Source organism: Aphis gossypii, unplaced genomic scaffold (genome assembly GCF_020184175.1).
Source record: "Aphis gossypii isolate Hap1 unplaced genomic scaffold, ASM2018417v2 Contig00334_ERROPOS140289, whole genome shotgun sequence".
Classification (NCBI taxonomy): domain Eukaryota; kingdom Metazoa; phylum Arthropoda; class Insecta; order Hemiptera; family Aphididae; genus Aphis; species Aphis gossypii.
The window spans coordinates 67,534-89,686 of NW_026083071.1; the positions used below are offsets into that span (position 1 = coordinate 67,534).

The window sequence follows — 22,153 nt, forward strand, 5'->3', positions numbered from 1 at the left end:
TTTTTGACCTAACAGCGGATGAGGTGTTGGAGGTGGAAACGCGTTTACCATTAACACCGGTAGTATAAGAATCTTAAATTTAAAAAAAAAAAAATTGTTAATCCAAGGCGGACAAATAAAATCGCAGTCTTTTTTTAAAAAAAAAAAAAAAATCTAATTAATTCGATCGTAATAAATAACACTAACCTTTATTAACGTTCTGCACTTCTTTTTCAAAATTTTCCATGGCTGCCATACAAATGTCGTCATCAGACATTATGTTTGAACAACCAGCCTGAATATCAGGAACAAAATTTGCGGGTGCAATTTCAATACAGTATTCTCGATCCTCCTGTTCTTGTTCAAAGTTGGCCATGGCAGCCATACAAATGTCATCATCTGACATTATGTTTGAACTGTCGGTTGGAACAGCAGGTCGGTTAATACGAGGTGCATACTTAATAACACTCTCTCGTTGAGGACTCAATGTAGCGGGTGCGTGAAGGATAGCTTAGAAAAATATTACAGATAAATTAATATTGAAAGTATAGAAAATAAAAAAAAAAAAATTGTATAAATACCGTGAACTTTTTTCAAATGTCTCCTCAAGTTGGATTCGTCTTTGAATGTTTTTGCACATACTGTGCATCGGTAAAGTATACCAGTATGTAATTTTTCATGTCTATCTAAACTTTTTTTTAACTTAAAAACCGAGGCACACTGCTGGCATTTATGCATGATGAAATATATAACGTTAAAAAATAAAACACTTATAAAATGTAATAACGAAGAGCAGAAGTGTACCAAAGGCGAGGTGTTCGTACAAAGAACTGTGGCATAATGATCCTGCAATGGTGGACAACAGAGCAAGTGTCCAGAAATCTCAGTGTTTTTTTTTTTTTGGTGGGGGAGGGGGTAAATCCGTATTTTTACTAAAATCTTATTTGTTTATCTCAGCCAATATGTTATAGGGTGGGACCATACTCACCCGCAATAGGCGTGGCGAACAGGGTGCGTGTCCTTGACAATGACCATCGTCTTATGGGACGACCTAAAAACACCTGCATTATATGGCGATCGCATAATACATTACCCATTGTAACAATAAATGGCAAGGTTTATATTCGTAGAGAACCGTTTTCATATACTATTTTAACCAGAATGTTTGAAATATTTAAATACTAAGTTAAAATAATAAGTCAATTATATAAATGAAAAAAATGTGTATATTCCTAAATACCATAAATATCCATAAGATTATTTAATTCCACATTTTCTTCTTCGTTACCCCCCCAGTCGTCATCGGAAGCGGCGGTGATGGTATTTTCATACCGCTCCATAGCCATATTCAGCGCGTGATTTTCGTCCTCATCGTCACCCCAGGAAGAAGACTTGTTCTCGCATTGTTTGATAACCCCGATAATCAAATTGTGAAACTCGCGAGGAGTCTTCAACGGAAGCATGTGTAACATGCTTGGCGATGGGGACATGACAGGTGAAAAAGCTTCCGGTGGAGTCTAAATAATAACAATTAATTTAATTTCAAAAAAATAATTTTTAAAATTAATAACTTACTATTGCACTATATGGAACATTTACCATTGATGACGGGAACATATCAGGGGAAAAAGCTTCCGGTGGAGTCTAAATAATAACAATTAATTTAATTTCAAAAAAAAAAAATTTTTAAAATTAATAACTTACTATTGCACTATATGGAACATTTACCATTGATGACGGGAACATGTCAGGGGAAAAAGCTTCCGGTGGAGTCTAAATAATAACAATTAATTTAATTTCAAAAAAAAAAAATTTTTAAAATTAATAACTTACTATTGCACTATATGGAACATTTACCATTGATGACGGGAACATATCAGGGGAAAAAGCTTCCGGTGGAGTCTAAATAATAACAATTAATTTAATTTCAAAAAATAATTTTTATTTCTTTTTAAAATTAATAACTTACTATTGCACTATATAGAGCAGTTATGCTCTCTATCATTGATGACGGGAACATATCAGGGGAAAAAGCTTCCGATAGAGTCTAAATAATAACAATTCATTTAATTTCAAAAAAATAATTTTTAAAAAAATAACTTACTATGGGACTATATGGAACATTTACCATTGATGACGGGAATATCGGCGATTCTTTAATTATTTCTTCAATATCGAATTCATTGTAGTTGTTCGTCATCTAAGAATTAGATTATGTATACTTATAAAATATTTTAATTATTATTGTAAAACCAAATACTTACGTTTAACGGCTTGGACTTGTTGAATTTTTCGTTAGCTGAAGAAATCTTGTACTGCCTTGTACGCGGTAAATATAACACTGAATAATCGAAAACTATGTTTGCTTTTGGTAAAATGTACCTAACACCCCCACTAATAGGGTGTGTGCCTTTTTACTTTGAAAAATACCCGTCTTTTTCTTAAAATGCGATCTTGATATTAGTTTTCAAAAATGATCATTGAGACCCATATTATATTTCTTTAAATGTATCTGGTTTTCGAAAATGTATAGTGGCGTCTGATTTTCGAAAATGTTTAGTGGCGTCAGATTTTCGAAAATGTTTAGTGGCGCCACCCGCTAGTAGGTGTAGTGTATTAATACATCTTTGCAAATGAGCATCTATAGTTTTCATGTGACCCATATTATATTTCTTTAAATGTATCTGGTTTTCGAAAATGTTTAGTGACGCGGCACTGGCGCCACCCGTTAGTAGGTGTGGATCTTTGAAAATGACCATCTATAGTTTTTATATGACCCATATTATATTTCTTTAAATCTGATTTTCGAAAATGTTTAGTGACGCCACCCGCTAGTAGGTGTCATGTTATTATATGCATCTTTGAAAATGACCATCTATAGTTTTATATGACCCATATTATATTTCTTTAAATCTGATTTTCGAAAATGTTTAGTGGCGCCACCCGCTAGTAGGTGTGGTGTTATTATATAGATCTTTGCAAATGAGCAACTATAGTTTTATATGACCCATATTATATTTCTTTAAATATATCAGTTTTGTTAATATCTCTCAATGGGATAGAGTCGAAGCGGGTAAAATATGTTTGGTTAAGTTTGTACATATACCGGTTCGATTCTATCCCAGAATATTGTATATTTTTTGCAAATATTTTAAGTGAACACAATAAAATGTATAAATTCCAAAATAAATATATGTGTACAATAATATGCTGTGTACAATAATATGCTGTGTACAATAATATGCCATGTACAATAATATATATGACAACAGGTGGTGGTGAGGGTGGAGATGTGCGTGGGGGGAGGACGATCCATACGGCGACGGGGCAGAAGGACGAGACATGACGTAGTAGAAGGACGAGACGAGGGCGGGGTGGTGGGAGGGGGGAAGGACGAGACATGACGTAGTAGAAGGACGAGACGTGGGCGGGTAGGGGGGGGGAAGGACGAGACATGACGTAGTAGAAGGACGAGACGTGGGCGGGTAGGGGGGGGAAGGACGAGACATGATGGTGTAGAAGGACGAGACGTGGGCGGGTAGGGGAGGGGGAGGACGAGACATGATGGTGTAGAAGGACGAGACGTGGGCGGGTAGGGGGGGGGGGGAGGACGAGACATTACGTAGTAGAAGGACGAGACGTGGGGCGGGGGGGGGGAAGGACGAGACAGGGACGAGACGAGGGCGGGGGGGGTGGTGCGCGGGGGCAGCAGAACCGCTATTTATATCCTACTAACAACATATGCAATAACCTACCTAAACCAGCCAAATTCATTCTCTTTGCCGACGACTGCACCATATATTGCAGTGGATCGCAAATTATAACAACTACTCTTTTCCTCCAGCAAGCACTTGATTCTCTTGCCAGGTGGTCCTCTGAAACTGGTTTCAGCTTCTCTCCACCAAAAACACAGTGTATCGTTTTCAATAAAAAGAAGAAGGAACCCCTACCAATATTAAAATTCATGAACACACACTTCCATTTGCAAACACTATCCGAATTTGGGCCTCATCTTTGACCACAAACTCACCTGGAGACCTCACTTAAAAAATTAAAAACAGAATGCCAATCAAGAATTAAGACGTTAAAAATACTTGGGAACATTAACTGGGGAGCTGACAAAATAGCCTAATCACAGTCTACAAAGCCCTCATTCTATCAAAATAGACTATGGAGATATAATCTACAATCGGCAAAAAAAAAAGTGCTAAATACCCTAGAACCCATACACAATCAAGGCATACGTTTAGCCATAGGAGCTTTTAGGACGAGCCCAGTTGACAGTATACTCTATTACGCAGGAGAAGCTCCCCTTCACTTCAGACGCCAAAAACATATCTTAAAATATGTAACCAAAATTAAAAATCTATCTGATCACATCTCCAACTATTCTTCACAACCCATTACCCTATAATCTATCACCCTCTAGAAGAACATTACTTGAAAACTTTAAAACTATTAGTGAAAACCTATTCTTCCAAACACAAACATTAAATATAATTCAACCGTCTCATCCTCCCTGGCTCTGGTCGCCAATCATCAACACCGAACTGACTGAATACTGCAAACATAACACTGACAATCTAATTATACGAAACCGTTTTCTGGAAATAATACACCAACAATTCCCGGAATACACTCAAATCTACACCGATGCCTCCAAAAATACAAATGGTGTAGGTTTCTCCGTCATCACAAACCAGGAAAATCATCTTTCCAACTTCCGCCTTCCACCAGCATATATACAGCCGAAACTTTCGCCATTTATGAAGCATTAAAATTGTATCATCTTCAAACCCGGAAAAGTGCAGCATTATCATCAGTGACTCTCTGAGTGCCCTCTTATCATTATCTAACCCCTATTCAAAAAACGAGCTCGTCCAACATATCCAGAAACTAGTATCTGAAATAAATAGACCAACAAGCTTCATGTGGGTCCCCTCTCACATTGGGATACCCGGAAATGAGAAAGCTGACTCTATAGCCTATGAAGCCACCACATCTCCTTCCCCACACAAGATAAGCACACTTACCTCATCTGAAAATTACAACATTATACATCATAAATTAATGGAAGATTGGCAAAAATTCTGGTCTAACCTACCCCTCTCTAACAAACTGAGAAATGTAAAATTATACATTAAAAAATTAAAATACCCTCCTAACACTAAACGAAGAGATGAAGTAAATATTACTCGAGCTAAAATAGGCCACTCACATTTAACTCATGCTTATCTCATAAGAAAAGAACCAGCCCCAGTATGCGATACTTGCAATGAGATACTCACATTTGAACACATCATCATAAATTGCACCAAATACACCGAAGCCCGCAAGATCCTCAAAAACCCCACCTCACTCCATCAAGCACTCAATGAAGAAAATACGGACGCAATCAATGTATTCTTCCATAATATAAACATAAGTCACAAATTGTAAACTCATGTAAATACTTGTAATAATTATAATGTTCATTTTTGTATATTAATTTAATGCAGGCTAAAGACCTTCGATGTCGAAGCCATAATAAATAAAAAAAAAAAAAAAAAAAAAATTAATTCTAAATAACAATTTATACTTATAAAAAAAAAACAATTTACTTTTTTAAACTTATATAATATATAATAGCATTAATTCTGTTCAGTCGCAGTAGAAATCACTTGACTTTAAATTTAAATAACACTTAAACATTTTTAAATAATAGTTTGTACTGATTAACAAAAAAAATTAAATAAACTTTTTAAAAACAAAAAAAAAACAATTTCACTCTTGTTCAGTTTGAAATGAAGCCGAAAACAACTGCTGAGTAGATGATGAAGTTGAAGGAAGATTTGTGTATGAAGTAGGAAGCTGAGTAGACGATGAAGTTGAAGGAAGATTTGTGTATGAAGTAGGAAGCTGAGTAGATGATGAAGTTGAAGGAAGATTTGTGTATGAAGTAGGAAGCTGAGTAGATGATGAAGTTGAAGGAAATGATGTATGAGTAGATGGATAGGCAGGAATATGCATGGTGTATATAGAGATTAGGAGGTATTATAAATTGGCATTAATTTGATATTGTATATAATGTTGATATATTATTGCATAAATTGCATAATATTGTCATCATAAATTCGTTAGATGCTCTATCGCATACTATTTCTTCTTCTTTCTGCATAACTTTTTCTCCCATGCCTTTTGTTTCTCAAAATATTCATTGTTCAATTTTGACTGTTGTTCGAAGAATTCTATTTGTAGTTGCCTCTGTGACTCCATAAACTCCATGCTAAATCCTTTCAGTGCTCTCGCATATGGTGCAGATCTAACAGACTCTATAATACAAGACAGTTTACACATTACACAATGCATACTAATTGAATTAATTAAAAGTAAATTACTTGTTTTATTCAACAATTTTGAAACTTTCTGACAAGCTGCAGAACAGTCACTGTTTTCAATATTTACACATAATGATGTCTCCTTTGTATCACAGTTAACAGGTTCAGTATTGTTTTCTTGTGTAGCTTCAATTTCATTGAAAAAATCACTTATTATTTGAGTATTAGTTGGATCCTCATCAACTCTATCAACTAATGATATTAATCAATATTACTTTTTTTTGTAAATATTAATAAAATAATTTAGCAGTCTTGTAAATTACTTTAGTAAAAATGTATTTAAAACATTTTATAGTATTGGGAATACTCGAGGAAATAATTTTTAAATAAAGTACTTGAAAAATATTTTAAGTTCAAATACTTAAAAAACTCAAAACAATTATTTATTAGTTGGCATGTGTCTGACTTGTTTTGATAATAATTAGTTTTATTTATTTTGATTTTTAGTATACATTTAAGTAGATACAATTTAATAGTTAAATAAAGTTCTAATAATACCTAATTGAATATAACATTGCATTATTTTAAATTAGTAATTATAAAATTAGTTTTGCAAACTGACTTTGTTATTTGTATTTGTTCTTAAATACATTTTCTTAAAATATTTTAAACGTTTTTTTAAATACTCTCTGAATGGATGTTCCTAGTTATATCTGTATTTAAGTACAATTTTAAAAGTATCTTTACAAGACTGTAATTTAGATATGTTTTTTTATAATTATATACAAGACAAATAAAATATTTTATTACCATTTAATATATCTGAATCTATTCCATCTACAAGGATACCAGTACCTGGTCTATGACCTAAAAGGGAATCAAGTTCGTCATAGTAAGGGCAAGTAATTCTATCACACCACTCCGACTATTGTGCTTGATAACATTTTTATAAGCTACCTTCAGTGCTTTCCATTTGATACGGATCTAAAATTATTTTACAAGGTATATTAAATTACACATACTGTAAGTATTATAATTTTATCATAATATTATGACAGCAATTCTTATGTATGGGCGGATTAGCCTATTTTGGTTCTTTCATAAGTTGTCATGTCATTTAATAATTAGTTTTATACATATTTTACCTAGTAAAAAAAATTTACTTACTTGATCAACACTATAATTTAATCCTCGTTCGACCATAGACTTTTCAATTGTTTTAAATATGTCAGAGTTTCTGTATTTTGAATGATCCAAATGACTTAAAATATGTTTTTCTTTAAATATGTCCAGCATACATAAGACGACCGATTCGGGCCAGTTAGTGCGAGATTTCTTCATTTGATTCATTATAATTATTTTTAATAAACATAACTCAACACTTTAACAGTCAACAATCAAATGTCAACTCTCAAGTCTCAACTGTTCACTATTCGTATTTACTAATCAGTAATCACGATTTATTATCACAGAATAAAATAATGAAATAATATGATGAATATTAATAAAACCCATGGTTAAACCAAAGGGTTTTTATTTTTAAATTATTTATTGATAACGTCTATTATTATACCTTATCGCAATAACCAACCGCAATCCTGATTCGGTTGTTGTTAACACTGATCCGTTTACATGCATTTTGTACACTCGTAGTTATTTCTAATGCGCATTTCAAATGTGAATTAACTAAACCGTTTTAGGTAAACCGAATTGATATTAAACCGAATTAACAGTTGTTTACATGCATGTAACTTCGGGAGTTAAACAATACGAATTGATTTAAATCGGTTTTAGCTGTGCATGTAAACGTAGTATTTGATTTTAAATCCTGAAGTGTTGGTGTAGGTCTCCCGTTATTTATAATATTTTGCTTTTCAATAAAAGTATTCGATCCAAACGATTTTAATAGTAATTTTTCAATAATACAATTGCATTCGTTATTAACTGAAGAGTCCATTTTTTCAAAAAACGTAGTTCTATACAGATACACGGTCGCGTATGCATTATGAAAAGTGCTTACGAACTATTCAACTATGTAATAATACGTGCCCCCCTCCAATGTCACTTTGTCTATGTCTCTTTAGTAGGCTCGCGTAAGCAGTTTCAATCCGCATTACACGGCGACGGCATGGAGTATAAACTATAAATAAAGTAATACGAAAATAAATCGCTAATAATTATTATGGCCATCGATAATGTATACGACGGTGGGAGTGGTGGCGCGGTGTCCCGTACCATTTCTTGTGTAAGCAACCATCAAACATGTTACGCACATCGTAAAAATAACTGATAACTTTTATAAAATGATTTGACTTGATTTTATTTGAAAACTTTTTTTTCTTTTTTTCAAGTGTAAGCAGTGCTTACAGTGCTTACATGTACGCTACGCCCCTGATAATTGTACTAACAATTTAATAAGTAAAACAACAATTGAAAATACTGATGTGGAATCTTCTGTGACATATGACTACACTGAGTCAAATATAATTGATAAACCGGGTAAATTATAATTATCAAAATTATTAAAATGTAAATACTTAAACTATAATGAATTCATTAATATTAATAATTAAATCATTTAATTGTTTTTAATTGATATTAAATGTATTTAGATATTGATATAACTTTTAATTAGGTACCTAGTTTAATAATTTTGATCTTCATTAGTCATTACCTTTTAATTTAAAAGTATATTTTATTTAATTAATAGATTTGGATTTAACAAATGATTATCCAACTGACCGAGGACATTTTAAAGAATGTTTTAAACTACGAAACAAAATCATTAGAAGTAAACGAATCTTTTTTTGGTTTTTTCGAATTAAAAGCCATGGATCACGTGATTATGAAAATCTTATTTATGATGTATTAAAAAAATACAATTTAGACATCCAAAATTATCGAGGCCAAGGTTATGATGGCGCCGCAGTTATGAGTGGATCTTATTCAGGAGTGCAACAAAGAATATCTTCTATTGTGTCGAATGCACATTATGTACTCTGCGGCGCTCATAACCTTAACTTAGTGATTTGTGATGCAGCAAAATCAACTCAAGTTGCAACTAACTTCTTTACAACATGTCAACATTACAGTCTGTATTTAATTTTTTTAGCTCTAGTTGTCTTAGATGGGCATCACTTGCATTTGGTGATGAAACTGCTAAAACAATCAGACTTAAAGTATTAAAAAAAAGTGTGTCCTACTCGCAGGGAGGCTAAACATTCATCAGTATCTGTGTTCGGGCCGGGTACGAACAATAATAGGCCGTGACGCCCGGTCACCCAAATACTTCGTCGTTGCACCGGGTAAATCGACCGACCTGTGTAAAGGTGTGCGTGTATGTATAGCGACTCTAAGGAAGTGGACGAGGTCGCCGAGCAAGACCAAAGAGTGCTAGTGTGCGGTACTGCTGCGGTGTGTGTAGGTGTGTATTATTGTGTGTGTGTGTTGTTGCGTGACCGTAGCAGATTTAAATCCTGATGGTTATTTTGAACGAAAGTTAAACTCAATAACGAAATATGTCTTTATTGCGTAAAAATGAAATACATGTAACAAACAAAATAAGTGGCTTAGTGTCGTGAAAGTGCTCAGTTGTTGATAGCTTTGGTACATCTGCCGTTGCTGGTCTTCGGGCTCCCTTATATATTGTGGTGCGTCTCTTGTTTACGTCGTGTTGTCGCCTTCTGTGTGAAACCAGGTGTCCTTGCAGTTATTGTTGCAAATTCGGATACGAATTTGAGAATGTGCAATAACATCTCAATTGCATCATTAGTGCACTATAATTATTGGTGCGCTTACTATCCCGACACGTGTCATGGTCATAGTAGCATTCGCATTACCCTCGACACGGGGCATGGTCATACTAACTTAGCTTTGATATCTCGTAGATATCTTATAGATATCTCATAGCCCATAACATCTCCCCAGAAAAAAAAAGGTTTATGTCTGAAAGACAGAAATCTTTACAATTTTTTCTTAAATACACTCAGTTACACTTACAATTTCAGTTTTACATTGGTAACTTAATAATAATGTTAGTTATATAAAATTTAAATTAATTAAGAATACAATATAAAGTATGTTAGTATAGTATATATTATTTATATATATATATATATTTTAAATCTCCTTCACCTTGATTAATACAATTAAAATAATAAAATAAATTCGTGAATAATTAATTAATATTACACACGAATGTTACGTTATACCCACATACCAAATTAAATAACTGAATAATTAAACTTACTCATAGGATATAATAATATTTATATTCTTAAAATGCTTTGTTAAATTTTCATATCGTTGTTTTTTTTTATCATAATATGATTAAATATATTATGTTTAGTAAATTCTTCATCCATTCTTAGATCATGAAATTATTTTAGTATAGTTACTTTCTCTTCTTCCGTACACTCTACGTTTTTGCAGTTTAAATTTGTGCAAACTATAATTTTGATTTTAGTCTTACGAAATATGTATCGTAACATCGACCTTATTTTTTTACATTCTAACTCGTCATTCATACCTAGTTTATTCATTACTATTTATTTAATTCTTTTATATTCACAAATCTTTCTTAAATTTATTCATTAATACTATAATCTTATATTTAATTAATCATTTGCTTTATCATTATAATACCGTTTTACATTATTTTTATGTACGGTAGTGTCTCGTTGGTCACGTTGTATAACTATATTTTCATCTCCTATTACTTTAATTACTTCATATGGTCTTAACCATAGTGAATTAAGTTTTTATGCGCGTTATCTTTTAAAAGTACGAAATCTTTCATGTGTATATTTACAGGATTCTCATTTTTGCCATACCGCTCCTTACTTTTTACTTTATGTTCAATTAACTTCTCTCTCGCTAATTTATGCGACACTTGCATACTCTGTTTCAAATCATATAAATAATCATCATAATTATATTGCGGCTCTGGTTCAGATTTTAATTTAATCGGTATTTCTAACGTACGCCCATACACTAACGCGTATGGTTGAAAATTAGTTGATGTATGTACCGTTGAATTATATATGTTACCGGTAAGGTATTGAATATAGGCATTCTATACATTTATTTATTTATTTATTTATTTATTAATACGGACAAAAGTCCAATTCACAATATATTTGTATAGATAACAATATCCTAGGCATTTTATAGAATTCCTTGAACTATTTGGCAATGTATTAAATTTGAATGTTTTTTATATTATGACTAGGCAATCTATAAATTTTCTAGGATTTCTATAGAACACCAATACAATGTTAGGTAATGTATTAAATCAAGATAATATGTTTAAGTATTATTATTTATTGTTTATTTTTTATTTATTGCAGCATAATATAGTTGATGCATGACATTTCGATGTACTTAATATATTATTTTTTACACATAAACATTTTTCGGACTGACATTTTGTCTTGCATGTGCATTTTATAAAACCTTGTCCAGTTCCTGTAGATTGTTGAGTTGCAATTGTACGTAAAGCAAATGTATTTTCTCTTGGGACTTCTTCAATCGCTATTAAATTTTTTTGGCATATTGTGAATTGAGACCTTGAATATAAAGATTTTAAAAGCCCTTCCTTAGTTCCTAATTGATAATACCCATCAACTGTAACCTGCAAAATATTTAAATGATCATAAAATATAAATGGTTTAATTACTATACTGTATGTGTTATTTTATGTTTACTTCTATAACGACAGCTAAAATATTTCGAGCATCTCCGCGACCTTTGTCCACATTGGGTACTGGAACCCTAACTGTAGCGCCTACTTCTGCCGGTTTAAGTTTTTTATCTGACCATGTTTTCATTTTAACGGCTTGATTTTCAAGATTTTGTTTAGCCTTTTTTCGGTTATCTATGGCATTTGCATTATTTGATTGAATTGTGTCTTGTATTGAATTGTCTTTATCGGAATGTATTGGATCATCACATGGAAGTACTTTTGCATTTGCATTATTTAATTGAATTATATCTTTTATTTATTATTGTCTTTATCGGGAAGTATTGAATTATCATTTTGATGTTCATTTTTCAAATATTTCTAATAATTGTTCTTCGTTTTCTAAATTATCGATTGCTTCTTTCGGTAAATTTGAAGTGCTAAGTCCAACCTTTACTTTACAGCCAAATAATGCCTCATATGGTGACATCTTAATTCCAGAATGTAAGGCCCTATTTTTCATTAACTGGACGAATTTCAACCCTTGACTCCACTGAGAAGTTTTTTCTGTTTGCATCCATGTTGTGAGCATATTTTCGATGTCCTGGTTTGCTCTTTCGACACTGCCCTGACTATGGCTATGCCTTGGCTTACCGTGAACAATTTTAAGTTCTGACCACATATCTTTTAAGTTAGAAACTATATTGTTTGAAAATTCATGTCCATTATCTGACTGTAAGATCGATGGAGCTCCTATTAGCGTAAAAATATCTATGAGGTTAAATGCTACTTTTTCTGCTCGTTTATATTCAAGTGCCTTAAGAATAATAAATTTTGTTAGGTGATCTTGGTATACTAATATAAATTTATATTTTCCATCTGGGTGTGACTGGAAATCAATGAGTCCACCTGACATCGAGAATTAAATTCCGGTGAAATAATAGGCTTAACCACTACACCCTTTTTAACACCTTTCTGTTTCTGTTGACATGGTTCACATAAATGTAAAAAAACCTCTACGTCACACCGAGTAATATTTTTATATTTTCTTGAATGTTCAGAAATCATTCTATCGCGACTACCATGACCAATTGATTCATGTGTAGTTTTTAGAATTTCGTAAAGTTCATCCTCATTAACATAAAATAATATTTTGTCATCAGCAGTTACCGGAAAAATTAATTTTTTTATTTGTTGTACAACCAAAATGTCGTATCTAGAAAAATCCCAATATTAATAATTTATTTTAAATAAATAAAATAATAAAATAATAATTATAAATTTTCAATTTTTCAACTACTTATACAAACATTTTTATAAATTACAATTAATCTTGATTTTGGTCAATATTTTAAATATTTTAAATGCCTATTAATAACTTTAAAATTAACGAAATATTTTAAACATTAAATTATAAAAAGAAGATTCCTATCTAAATAACTGGTGAAATTTTCAAGTATTTACGACTTTCATTTTTGGAATAATAACAAATATTTAAAATCGTATATTTAGTATGATCGAATTATTGTATTTAAGTCGATAATAATTAAACTGATCAAAGTATATAACTTGGTTTTATGGTCAAAAATAAATTTTATTTATATAAATATAATTTTATGGTACAATATAATATGTACGTTCACCGATCGTTTATATTTGAAAATTTAAAAAAATATGTGGTAGTAGGATATAAAACACATATTTCTACTATTAATTGAGAATTAAAAAATGTTATTGCTAAAATAATAATTAATGCACGCAAAAAATAAATAAATAATTTTTAATTTTTAATCACAATTATATGTATTATATGCCAATCAATTAATCACTGATGGTATTTCTTGAAATAAATATACTTATTATAATAAATATATTTTTTGTAACTATATTTCGGTATATATCTTTTAAAAATTAAAATGCCTATTTTATAATTTTTTATTGCATAAAATCCTAGTCTTGGTTATGATGTACACAGACACATAAAAAATAACACGCATCATTGTAAAATTTATACATTTCTCACTCTATTCAAAATCTAAAAATTATTTAATATTAATTATATTGAAAAAAAAGGTATAAGTATTATTTATACAATACAATTTAAAAAAAAAACCATAAAAAATAATTAAATACCTTTGAAGCATCTAGTAATCACGCGATGTTTACTTTTTTGATGTGTAAACATCTATGCTATCGATTTGTAGTACGACCTTCTTGGGGAATCGAGCGTCAGGCGTAAGTCATGTAGATGTGACTGCTTGAGTGTGTGGTGTGAGGCTATTACGCGCGGTCTTCGCGCAGGCTACCCAACATACGCGTGGGCGATGGCGGACGTCACGGGCGGAGTGGGGGTGGCAACACCGATTCATTATTATTATTAATATTATTTATTATTCTCGTTTACGTATACGCGCGAAACCGTGTTTGTATCGTATAATAATATTATTATACACTACTCGTTTTGTGCGTCGTCGTGGTGTCTGTACGAGATATTACAATATTACGAGGTATTGAGTAACTCAAACATTACTGTGGTTTATCAATTGAAAAGGTTACTTTTAATTTAATTTAATTAATAATTTTTAATTTTTAAAACAACGTTAATGCTAAAAAAATCAAAATGTTATTATTTCTTTTATCCATAAAATTGCAGCTGTATAATACACAGGGACTGAGCCGGACCGAAAAAACCGGTTACAGAACCTAAAACCTTGTATAAATTAAAGAACCGAAAATAACCGTAACTTTTATTTTACATTTTTAAAAGACCCTAACCAAAACCGAAACCCTAATATAAAACCGAAAAAATACCGGTAATTAGGGTTTTTATCGGTTTTCAATTATCTAGTGAAGTAGAAATAGGTTAGGACATAATTTAGATTTTACAAACAAGAATTATATTTTATACTTTTATAGTTTTATAATACACAGTAAGTACCTACGTACGTAATGCTATATTTTGACGCCGACCGCGTCGCCCGTATATCCGCGACAATGATGACGGCCGACGTGCGACGATGACGGATAATTATTTCTACTGACACAACTCACAAGTTATTTTTACTATTGAAATAATGACACTGTGTTTATGTTTAATATAAAATTATTACACAGTTCACACCACATGTATCACATTATATTATATTATATTTATTATTATTTTACTCGACATTCAGTCGTTAACGCAGTTTCACACCACACACAGTAGTCTATCTGTGAGTTGTGACAAGTTCATATTAAATATTAATTATGGACCGTACAAAACTACAAAACTACACTAGACGGTGTATTCTCGCGATTTTTAAATGTTAGAAAATCAGAAATTTATGTATCTTATTTCAGCTACCATAAAAAAATAATTACATGTATAAGAGATATTGAAGAAATATACAAATTCCCACTCAAACCATGACATTATATTCCCCAATCAAAGTCGTATTACAGCTAAGATGTTTACACATCATTCGTGAGTACAAAGGCGCACTCACATGCTTTTTTTTTTACCATCTTTAGGCAGCAGTAGTTCATTCAATATTTGTTGATATTTTTCATTTGATAAATTAACAGTATTTTTCGACTTTTTTCGACTTTTCTTTAGTTCAATATAAAAACGTTCGGACATTTTTACACTGTACCTTGACTCGATAAACACTTTTACAAGATTTAAAAGAAATAATATTTTAAAAGACGTATATTGGATTTTTCCATATACACTAACAAGATAATAATATAAATATATCATTAGTTAATAATCACGATAATATATCATACAGGTGTTGTATACGATAAAATCATAATCGTCAAGATAAACATTTACGAGCATCATTGATTGATTACACTTGGTAAAAATCTAAGGTTTATATTAATTTTATATACTTTACCTGCTTGAGTTTAGGTAGTATATAGAATACTTAGTTATTGTATTATATTTTATAGAATTCCTGCTGATTTTGGCATTCTATGGAATACCTAGGATTTCTATATAATACCGGATTCAACACATTGCCGGTAACATATACAAAAAATGCATATGGTAACAAATGATCTCAATTATTTAAATTATTTTCCATATAATGTCTTAAGTACTCGGCCAAAGTTCTATGTGATCTTTCGAGACCTCCATTTGTTTGTGGTCTAAAAGGACTAGTATTAACCTTATTTATTTTTAACAATTTGCAAACTTCCGTAAATGTTTTGCTAAAGAAATCCGTTCCCTGATCTGTCAATATCGTTCCCGGTATTCCATGTACACACACGAAATGTATAACAAAAGCTTCCGCGACCGTGTTTGCCTGATGATTAGGTATTGGTACTCCTAGCGTGTATTTAGATAAGTCATCTTGCATTGTTAAAATATAATTATTACTAGACAAGGTTGTTGGTAATGGACCTACAATATCTAAAGATATTTTTTCAAATGGTTTTGTACTTGTTGATGTATGGCTAACCTAGCCTATGGTTGTTTTACATGCCGATTTGAAATTTTATTTACTTGACACAATGTACAATTTCTTACGTAATTTTTAACATCATCTTTCATACATTTCCATCTAAATTGCTTCTGTATGCATTTAATACTTTTATTAACACCTAAATGACCCCCTAGTTTAGAATCGTGAAACTGTTTTAGTTCAATAACGCCTTATAATATATTTTCGTATGTTGACTTCTGACAATTACTATTTTTTTTTATGTTAATAGAAATAATATAAAGATTGCTCTGTATTACATACGGTGAATTACCTATTACTTTACTAATCGGTAAAAAAAATTAATTCCTAACTTACGTTTTATTTCATATTTTATTCCTAATGTTAAATTATATTGTTTTTTAATTTTTGTCATTATATAATACTCTTTTAATGCTTCTAAAAGTGTACCTATAGTTTCTTTTACATTACTTTCGAATAAAACCATATTTCCAAAATTTTTATTAACCTATTTCCTAATTATATTCTATTCTATTATTTATTATTTTTATTTATTACTAACTTATCGTTAAGTCCTGTACTATTGTTTTCACTTTATTACAGGTATTCTATATTTGATCAACCTCCTTGGTATATATTATCTGATTGAAAATTACTGATATGATTATTCGTGTTATAATTTCCTGTATTATTTGTACGTTGAAAATTATTATTATTTAGTCGTGAAGCATTATAATTGCCTTTATTAAAATCGTTCCTGTATCTATTATTTTCTCTTTCTGAATTATATTCTACTTCTTCTGTTTTTGCCAATTGCTTAGCTACCTCTAATGTCTTAGGATTTCGTGCCTTTACAATTGTTCTTATAGGACTTATTAATCCTTTTATAAAAATATTCAGTGTTTGTTCTTTTAAAGTTTCGTGAATTACTTTTGCTTCTGATTCCTCTTTATTAAGTGTACACGCAGTACATAATTTATAATACAATTTTTTTACTCTATGGAAATAATCATTGACGTCCTCATCATGACGCATTTTAATGGAATTTAATTGTATCTGCAAACTTGAAGCGGTTGTCGTATCTTCAAAAGCATCCATCAAATAACTCTTAATCCATTTAGCCATTTACCCATTTAGTAACATTTTTATATTTTATCATTTCTAATGCTCTACCAGATAACCTAGTTGTTATATATTTAACTAAAGTCGGTGCGCATTTTTCTTCAACCAAATTTACTGCCATATCACATGCATTTATGAACGGATAGATATCGTCTTCTCCCGTACACATAGGTATAAGCTTAAATGCTTCCTCTAATTTTATGGTAACCATTTTCTTTACCCGCGGTTTTCCCCCGAACGTTAACTCAGTGTGTTCAAAATCGTCCGTAACCTTGCTACGTGTAACCTTTTTATTGTCTAAACGTAAACTTCTCGCTAAGCTGTGTTTTATTTTCGCGCTCTGGCATTCACTTGGGCTTCTAAATAGACTAGGGCGTTCTTTCGGGCTTTCAGTAGGGCTAGGGTTTTTACTAGGGCTAGGGCTTTTACTAGGGCTTCCCAAATCAATCAACTGTTGGGTTTTATTTAATACTTCTAAACTCAAATCTGGAGTTTCTAAAAACGTCTTATTCGATGGATTAGCTACTTCCAAAGGAGATGTACCTGTGTTCTCCATAAATTGCTTTCACACTCATTTGATACGTTTTACAATCAACTAAAATAATATAACTCAATAATATACATATGCCCTTAAATAATTCTCAATAATAATCTCCATAGTTCAACAATATGCCCTCAATAATAATCTCAATAATAATTCAAATAAATTAATTACCCTTTAATAATCAAAAAAAAAATTTCCTAAATAGTTTTTTTACGATCTACTTAAATATATTCAGTTACTTGAATGATACTTCTTAGGTTTTATACTTTTGTAACATATATCTGTGTAATAATTTAATTAAATATTCACTCACAATAATGCGATGTTCGTTGATGTTGTCATCCTGTTTGATACTTTCTGCAACGTTGAATTGAATGGTCTTCTCTTCTGGAGTTATCAGCGAGGAAGAATGATCAAGTCTTCCTTGTTGATGGTAGCCTTTGACAGTTTGCCTCCTTGAAAAGTGAATCCTACCGACTGCGCCAAATTGTTGCGTGCCAGTATCAGATTTGAATCCAAATGGTTAATTTGAATGAAAGTTAAACTCAATAACGAAATATGTCTTTATTGCGTATAAATGAAATACATGTAACAAACAAAATAAGTGGCTTAGTGTCGTGAAAGTGCTCAGTTGTTGATAGCTTTGGTACATCTGCTGTTGTTGGTCTTCGGGCTCCCTTATATACTGTGGTGCGTCTCTTGTTTACGTAGTGTTGTCGCCTTCTGGGTGAAACCAGGTGTCCTAGTAGTTGTTGTTGCAAAATCGGATACGAATTTGAGAATGTGCAATAACATCTCAAATGCATCATTAGTGCACTATAATTATTGGTGCGCTTACTATCCCGACACGTGTCATGGTCATAGTAGCATCCGCATTACCCTCGACACGAGGCATGGTCATACTAACTTAGCCTTGATATCTCGTAGATATCTTAAGATATCTCATAGCCCATAACAGTGTACTTAAATGCTAAACGGATATAGGTAACTCTAGTAAAAATGGTAACCCAACTTGGTAATAATTGGTAATATAATAAAATGGTAGATTATGGCCCTTTTGGCCCAACAGATAAAAATATATAATAATAATAGTTGCTGGTTTGGCACAACCAAAAATATAGTAAAAATACAAATAAATAATAATTGAAAGAAAAATAAAAGTCACAATAATTCTTGGTGCTCGTGTAGTAAACCGACGTTTTTAGTATAAAAACGTAGTTCTAAAGTCCAGTGGCCTATAACTATATCACGCCACCGAGTCGGACCACTAATGCCGATTCCTGATTGGATTAAACACATCACGCCACTTCATAGACGTAGATCATCCGATTCTCCATCACGGCATGTTCCATATAAATATGAGTCCTCATCATAGATTTAATTAGAGTTAGTTAAGAGTCAGTTAGACTAAGTCAGTGTTGTCACTTGCTCTCCGGTAGCTAAGTACTTGTGCTTACGCTAACGAAAGCCTTTTCATTTATTGTTTTAACAAGTTAATAAACGTATCAATTGTCTTATTAATTTATTGTTAACTTATATACCTCAACTCTCCAACCTACGACGGAACGTGCATTCGTCGTAAAAGAAGCGTGCAGTGACTATGACTGGTTACTACACTCGGCTGGCCAGCTGCTGCCTAATTTAAATGTCAAATAAATGATACATGCTCCACCAATAATATATCATAAAAAATACTACACGGCGATTAGCACACGTAAACGGGCGTTAATACAGCAACGCTGGAGAGAAGACTGACACAATTATAATATACAGCCGACGGACAATTCCGCGATCTCGTTATTTCTATATATTATAATCTTATATAATAATTATAATCTTGTTAGTTTTCACATTATAATATATTTACATTTTATTTTTTGCTGTTTCTTACAATCTTTCGTTTTGGGTCTGATGAACATCGATTCAAAATTGAACGAATAAGTTCGTTTATTTTATTCGATATTTCATTATCAGCAGGATAGGTATTGCAAGTATACAACTTCACGCTAGCTTCAGAATGTTTCCATCTATTATAAAAGATCATTATTTAATCATGTTATAGTTAAATATCAAAGATAAAATCCTCAATCTTATTATTTTAATTAGAATTTAATAATTTATTTGTATTGAATAATAATAGGTAACGGTCAAATTAAAAAAAATAATCTGGTGATCAATAAATGATTGTATCGCTGTTGTTTAACTATAGTTCATCATTTAATCATTGGTTTTTTTTATTATGGTTTTTACCTTTCAAGTGACGGAATGTCCTTTATAGCACTAGTTTTATAATGTTGGATGACGTAGTAGTCATCGCATTTTGGCACTACTGGACACCGAATCGTATACGTGTAATTTCCTTCCGTCAATGTTATTGAGTTTGAAACGTTACCTTCAATATTTCCTTTCAAAATTACACTAGCTAAGGCATCCTTGTACGTATCTATTGGTTCTGTTTGCTGCTATACATTCATATATATTTATATTAAAAATTAATGTGGTGTGTGTATGTGTGTTGTAAGGTTGTGGTATCATATGGTGTGATCATAGTTTTACATAATCTATAAAATAACTGTGGTAGCGTTGTAATATAGCGTGATCATAGTTTTACCTATTCTATAAAAAAATAACTGTAGTCAAAGTTTAATATAGCGTGATCATATTTTTACCTAATCTATAAAAAATATCTGTGATCAAAGTGTAATATGGCGTGATCAGATATCACACCATTGGATCAGACTATAAATCTGGTCCATAAATCATAATCATTCAATATTTATAGACTTATAGTCATTTACAAAGAGCTCTTGAGTTGGTTATAGACTATTATCCTCAGCCTTTCAGTACTTGTGTAAGTCGCTGACTTTATTACAACACTACCATCAAGCGAGGTTTTTAACATTAGTTAAGTTTTATTAATAATTAATCTAAATTAAATACAATATTAAAGAAACAGTTTAGTTCTTAATTCATTTTTAATTGATAAACTACAACCTACTTATTCAATGCAACAACGTGGACTGAGGTATTCATCAAACTATGCAGCAAAACAATAAGTAAAATAAAATACAAATATAATTAATTATAAATAAATATTATTTTTTGTGGACCTCGAACCTTCTCCATTAAACCAAAACATCTATAAAGTTGATTCAATTTGCCATACCAAAATTAAAATCGAAGCACCTCATCCAAAAAAAAACCCAGTTCAATGTCTAAGATGTCAAGATTATGGGCACACCAGAACCTATTGCCATCACACACCCAGATGTGTAAAATGTGGTGACACTCACCTCTCTACTGATTGCCAAAAAGACTCAAATACTCCAGCAACATATGCTCTATGCTACGGGGATCACCCAGCATCATACAAAGGCTGTCCCAAATTCAAACTGCTCCAGAAAGGACGTTCTTCAATCAAAACCAACAGGCCAACTGAAACTCAAGACACCTCCAAAACTTCAATCAAAACCAACACCATTCAAGATAATAACTTTCCCCCACTTTGTCAACCCCAATGGAGCTCCTCCCAGTCTACCTCAAAACCAAACCTCCCTAATACCCACTCCCACCCTAAAAAAAAACAAAATCCCACTGAACCCTGTGATAACCTAAATACCGATTCCGTTTCATCCCAACTAACTAATTTCCTAGTCCAATTCCAATCCCTAATAAACCCCCTTATCGCACTACTCACTAAACTCATCGAAACCCTACTAGTTAAATGACAAACTCTTACCCTAACAATTCACCCCTCTCACTCCTACTTTGGAATTCAAATGGCTTACAAAATCATTATCATGACCTCCATCTTTGCCTCAACAGCCGAAACATCGACATTGCACTTATCACCGAAACGCATCTCACTCCAAACAAAACTTTATTCTTCCCAAATTATTCCACAATCCGAACCGATCACCCAGATGGTTCAGCTCACGGCGGAGCAGCAATTTTTATTCGTAACAATACCAAATACAGTATCAGCCCTCCTACTTCTAACCAATCAATTCAAAGTGCAAACATCCAATTGAACATTAACAACACAAACACTACCATTGTAGCTGCATACTTCCCGCCCGCA

At 31.9% G+C, this 22,153-nt stretch overlaps 1 protein-coding gene and 1 pseudogene across 1 annotated transcript; one reads left to right on the forward strand and one right to left on the reverse strand.

The window, feature by feature from the left end:
- Positions 1–2,355: 2,355 nt before the first annotated feature.
- Positions 2,356–5,418, forward strand: LOC126553813 (uncharacterized; annotated as a pseudogene).
- Positions 5,419–11,631: 6,213 nt separating this feature from the next.
- Positions 11,632–15,598, reverse strand: LOC126553814 (KRAB-A domain-containing protein 2-like). Its single transcript, XM_050208927.1, has 5 exons — positions 15,465–15,598; positions 12,886–13,192; positions 12,439–12,793; positions 12,002–12,255; positions 11,632–11,928 (listed from the first exon to the last, which is right to left on the reverse strand). Exons 1-5 carry the CDS (start codon positions 15,596–15,598, stop codon positions 11,632–11,634), a joined length of 1,347 nt encoding a protein of 448 aa, XP_050064884.1.
- Between the last annotated feature and the right edge of the window lie 6,555 nt (positions 15,599–22,153).

Coding starts and splice junctions, on each gene's coding strand:
- LOC126553814 (XM_050208927.1), bottom strand. CDS start 15,598: ATGTCCGAACGTTTTTATATTGAACTAAAGAAAAGTCGAAAAAAGTCG. Junction 12,256..12,438: donor ATATGAGGCATTATTTGGCT/GTAAAGTAAAGG, acceptor CAAATGCAAAAG/TACTTCCATGTGATGATCCA. Junction 11,929..12,001: donor TTTTAGCTGTCGTTATAGAA/GTAAACATAAAA, acceptor AATATTTTGCAG/GTTACAGTTGATGGGTATTA.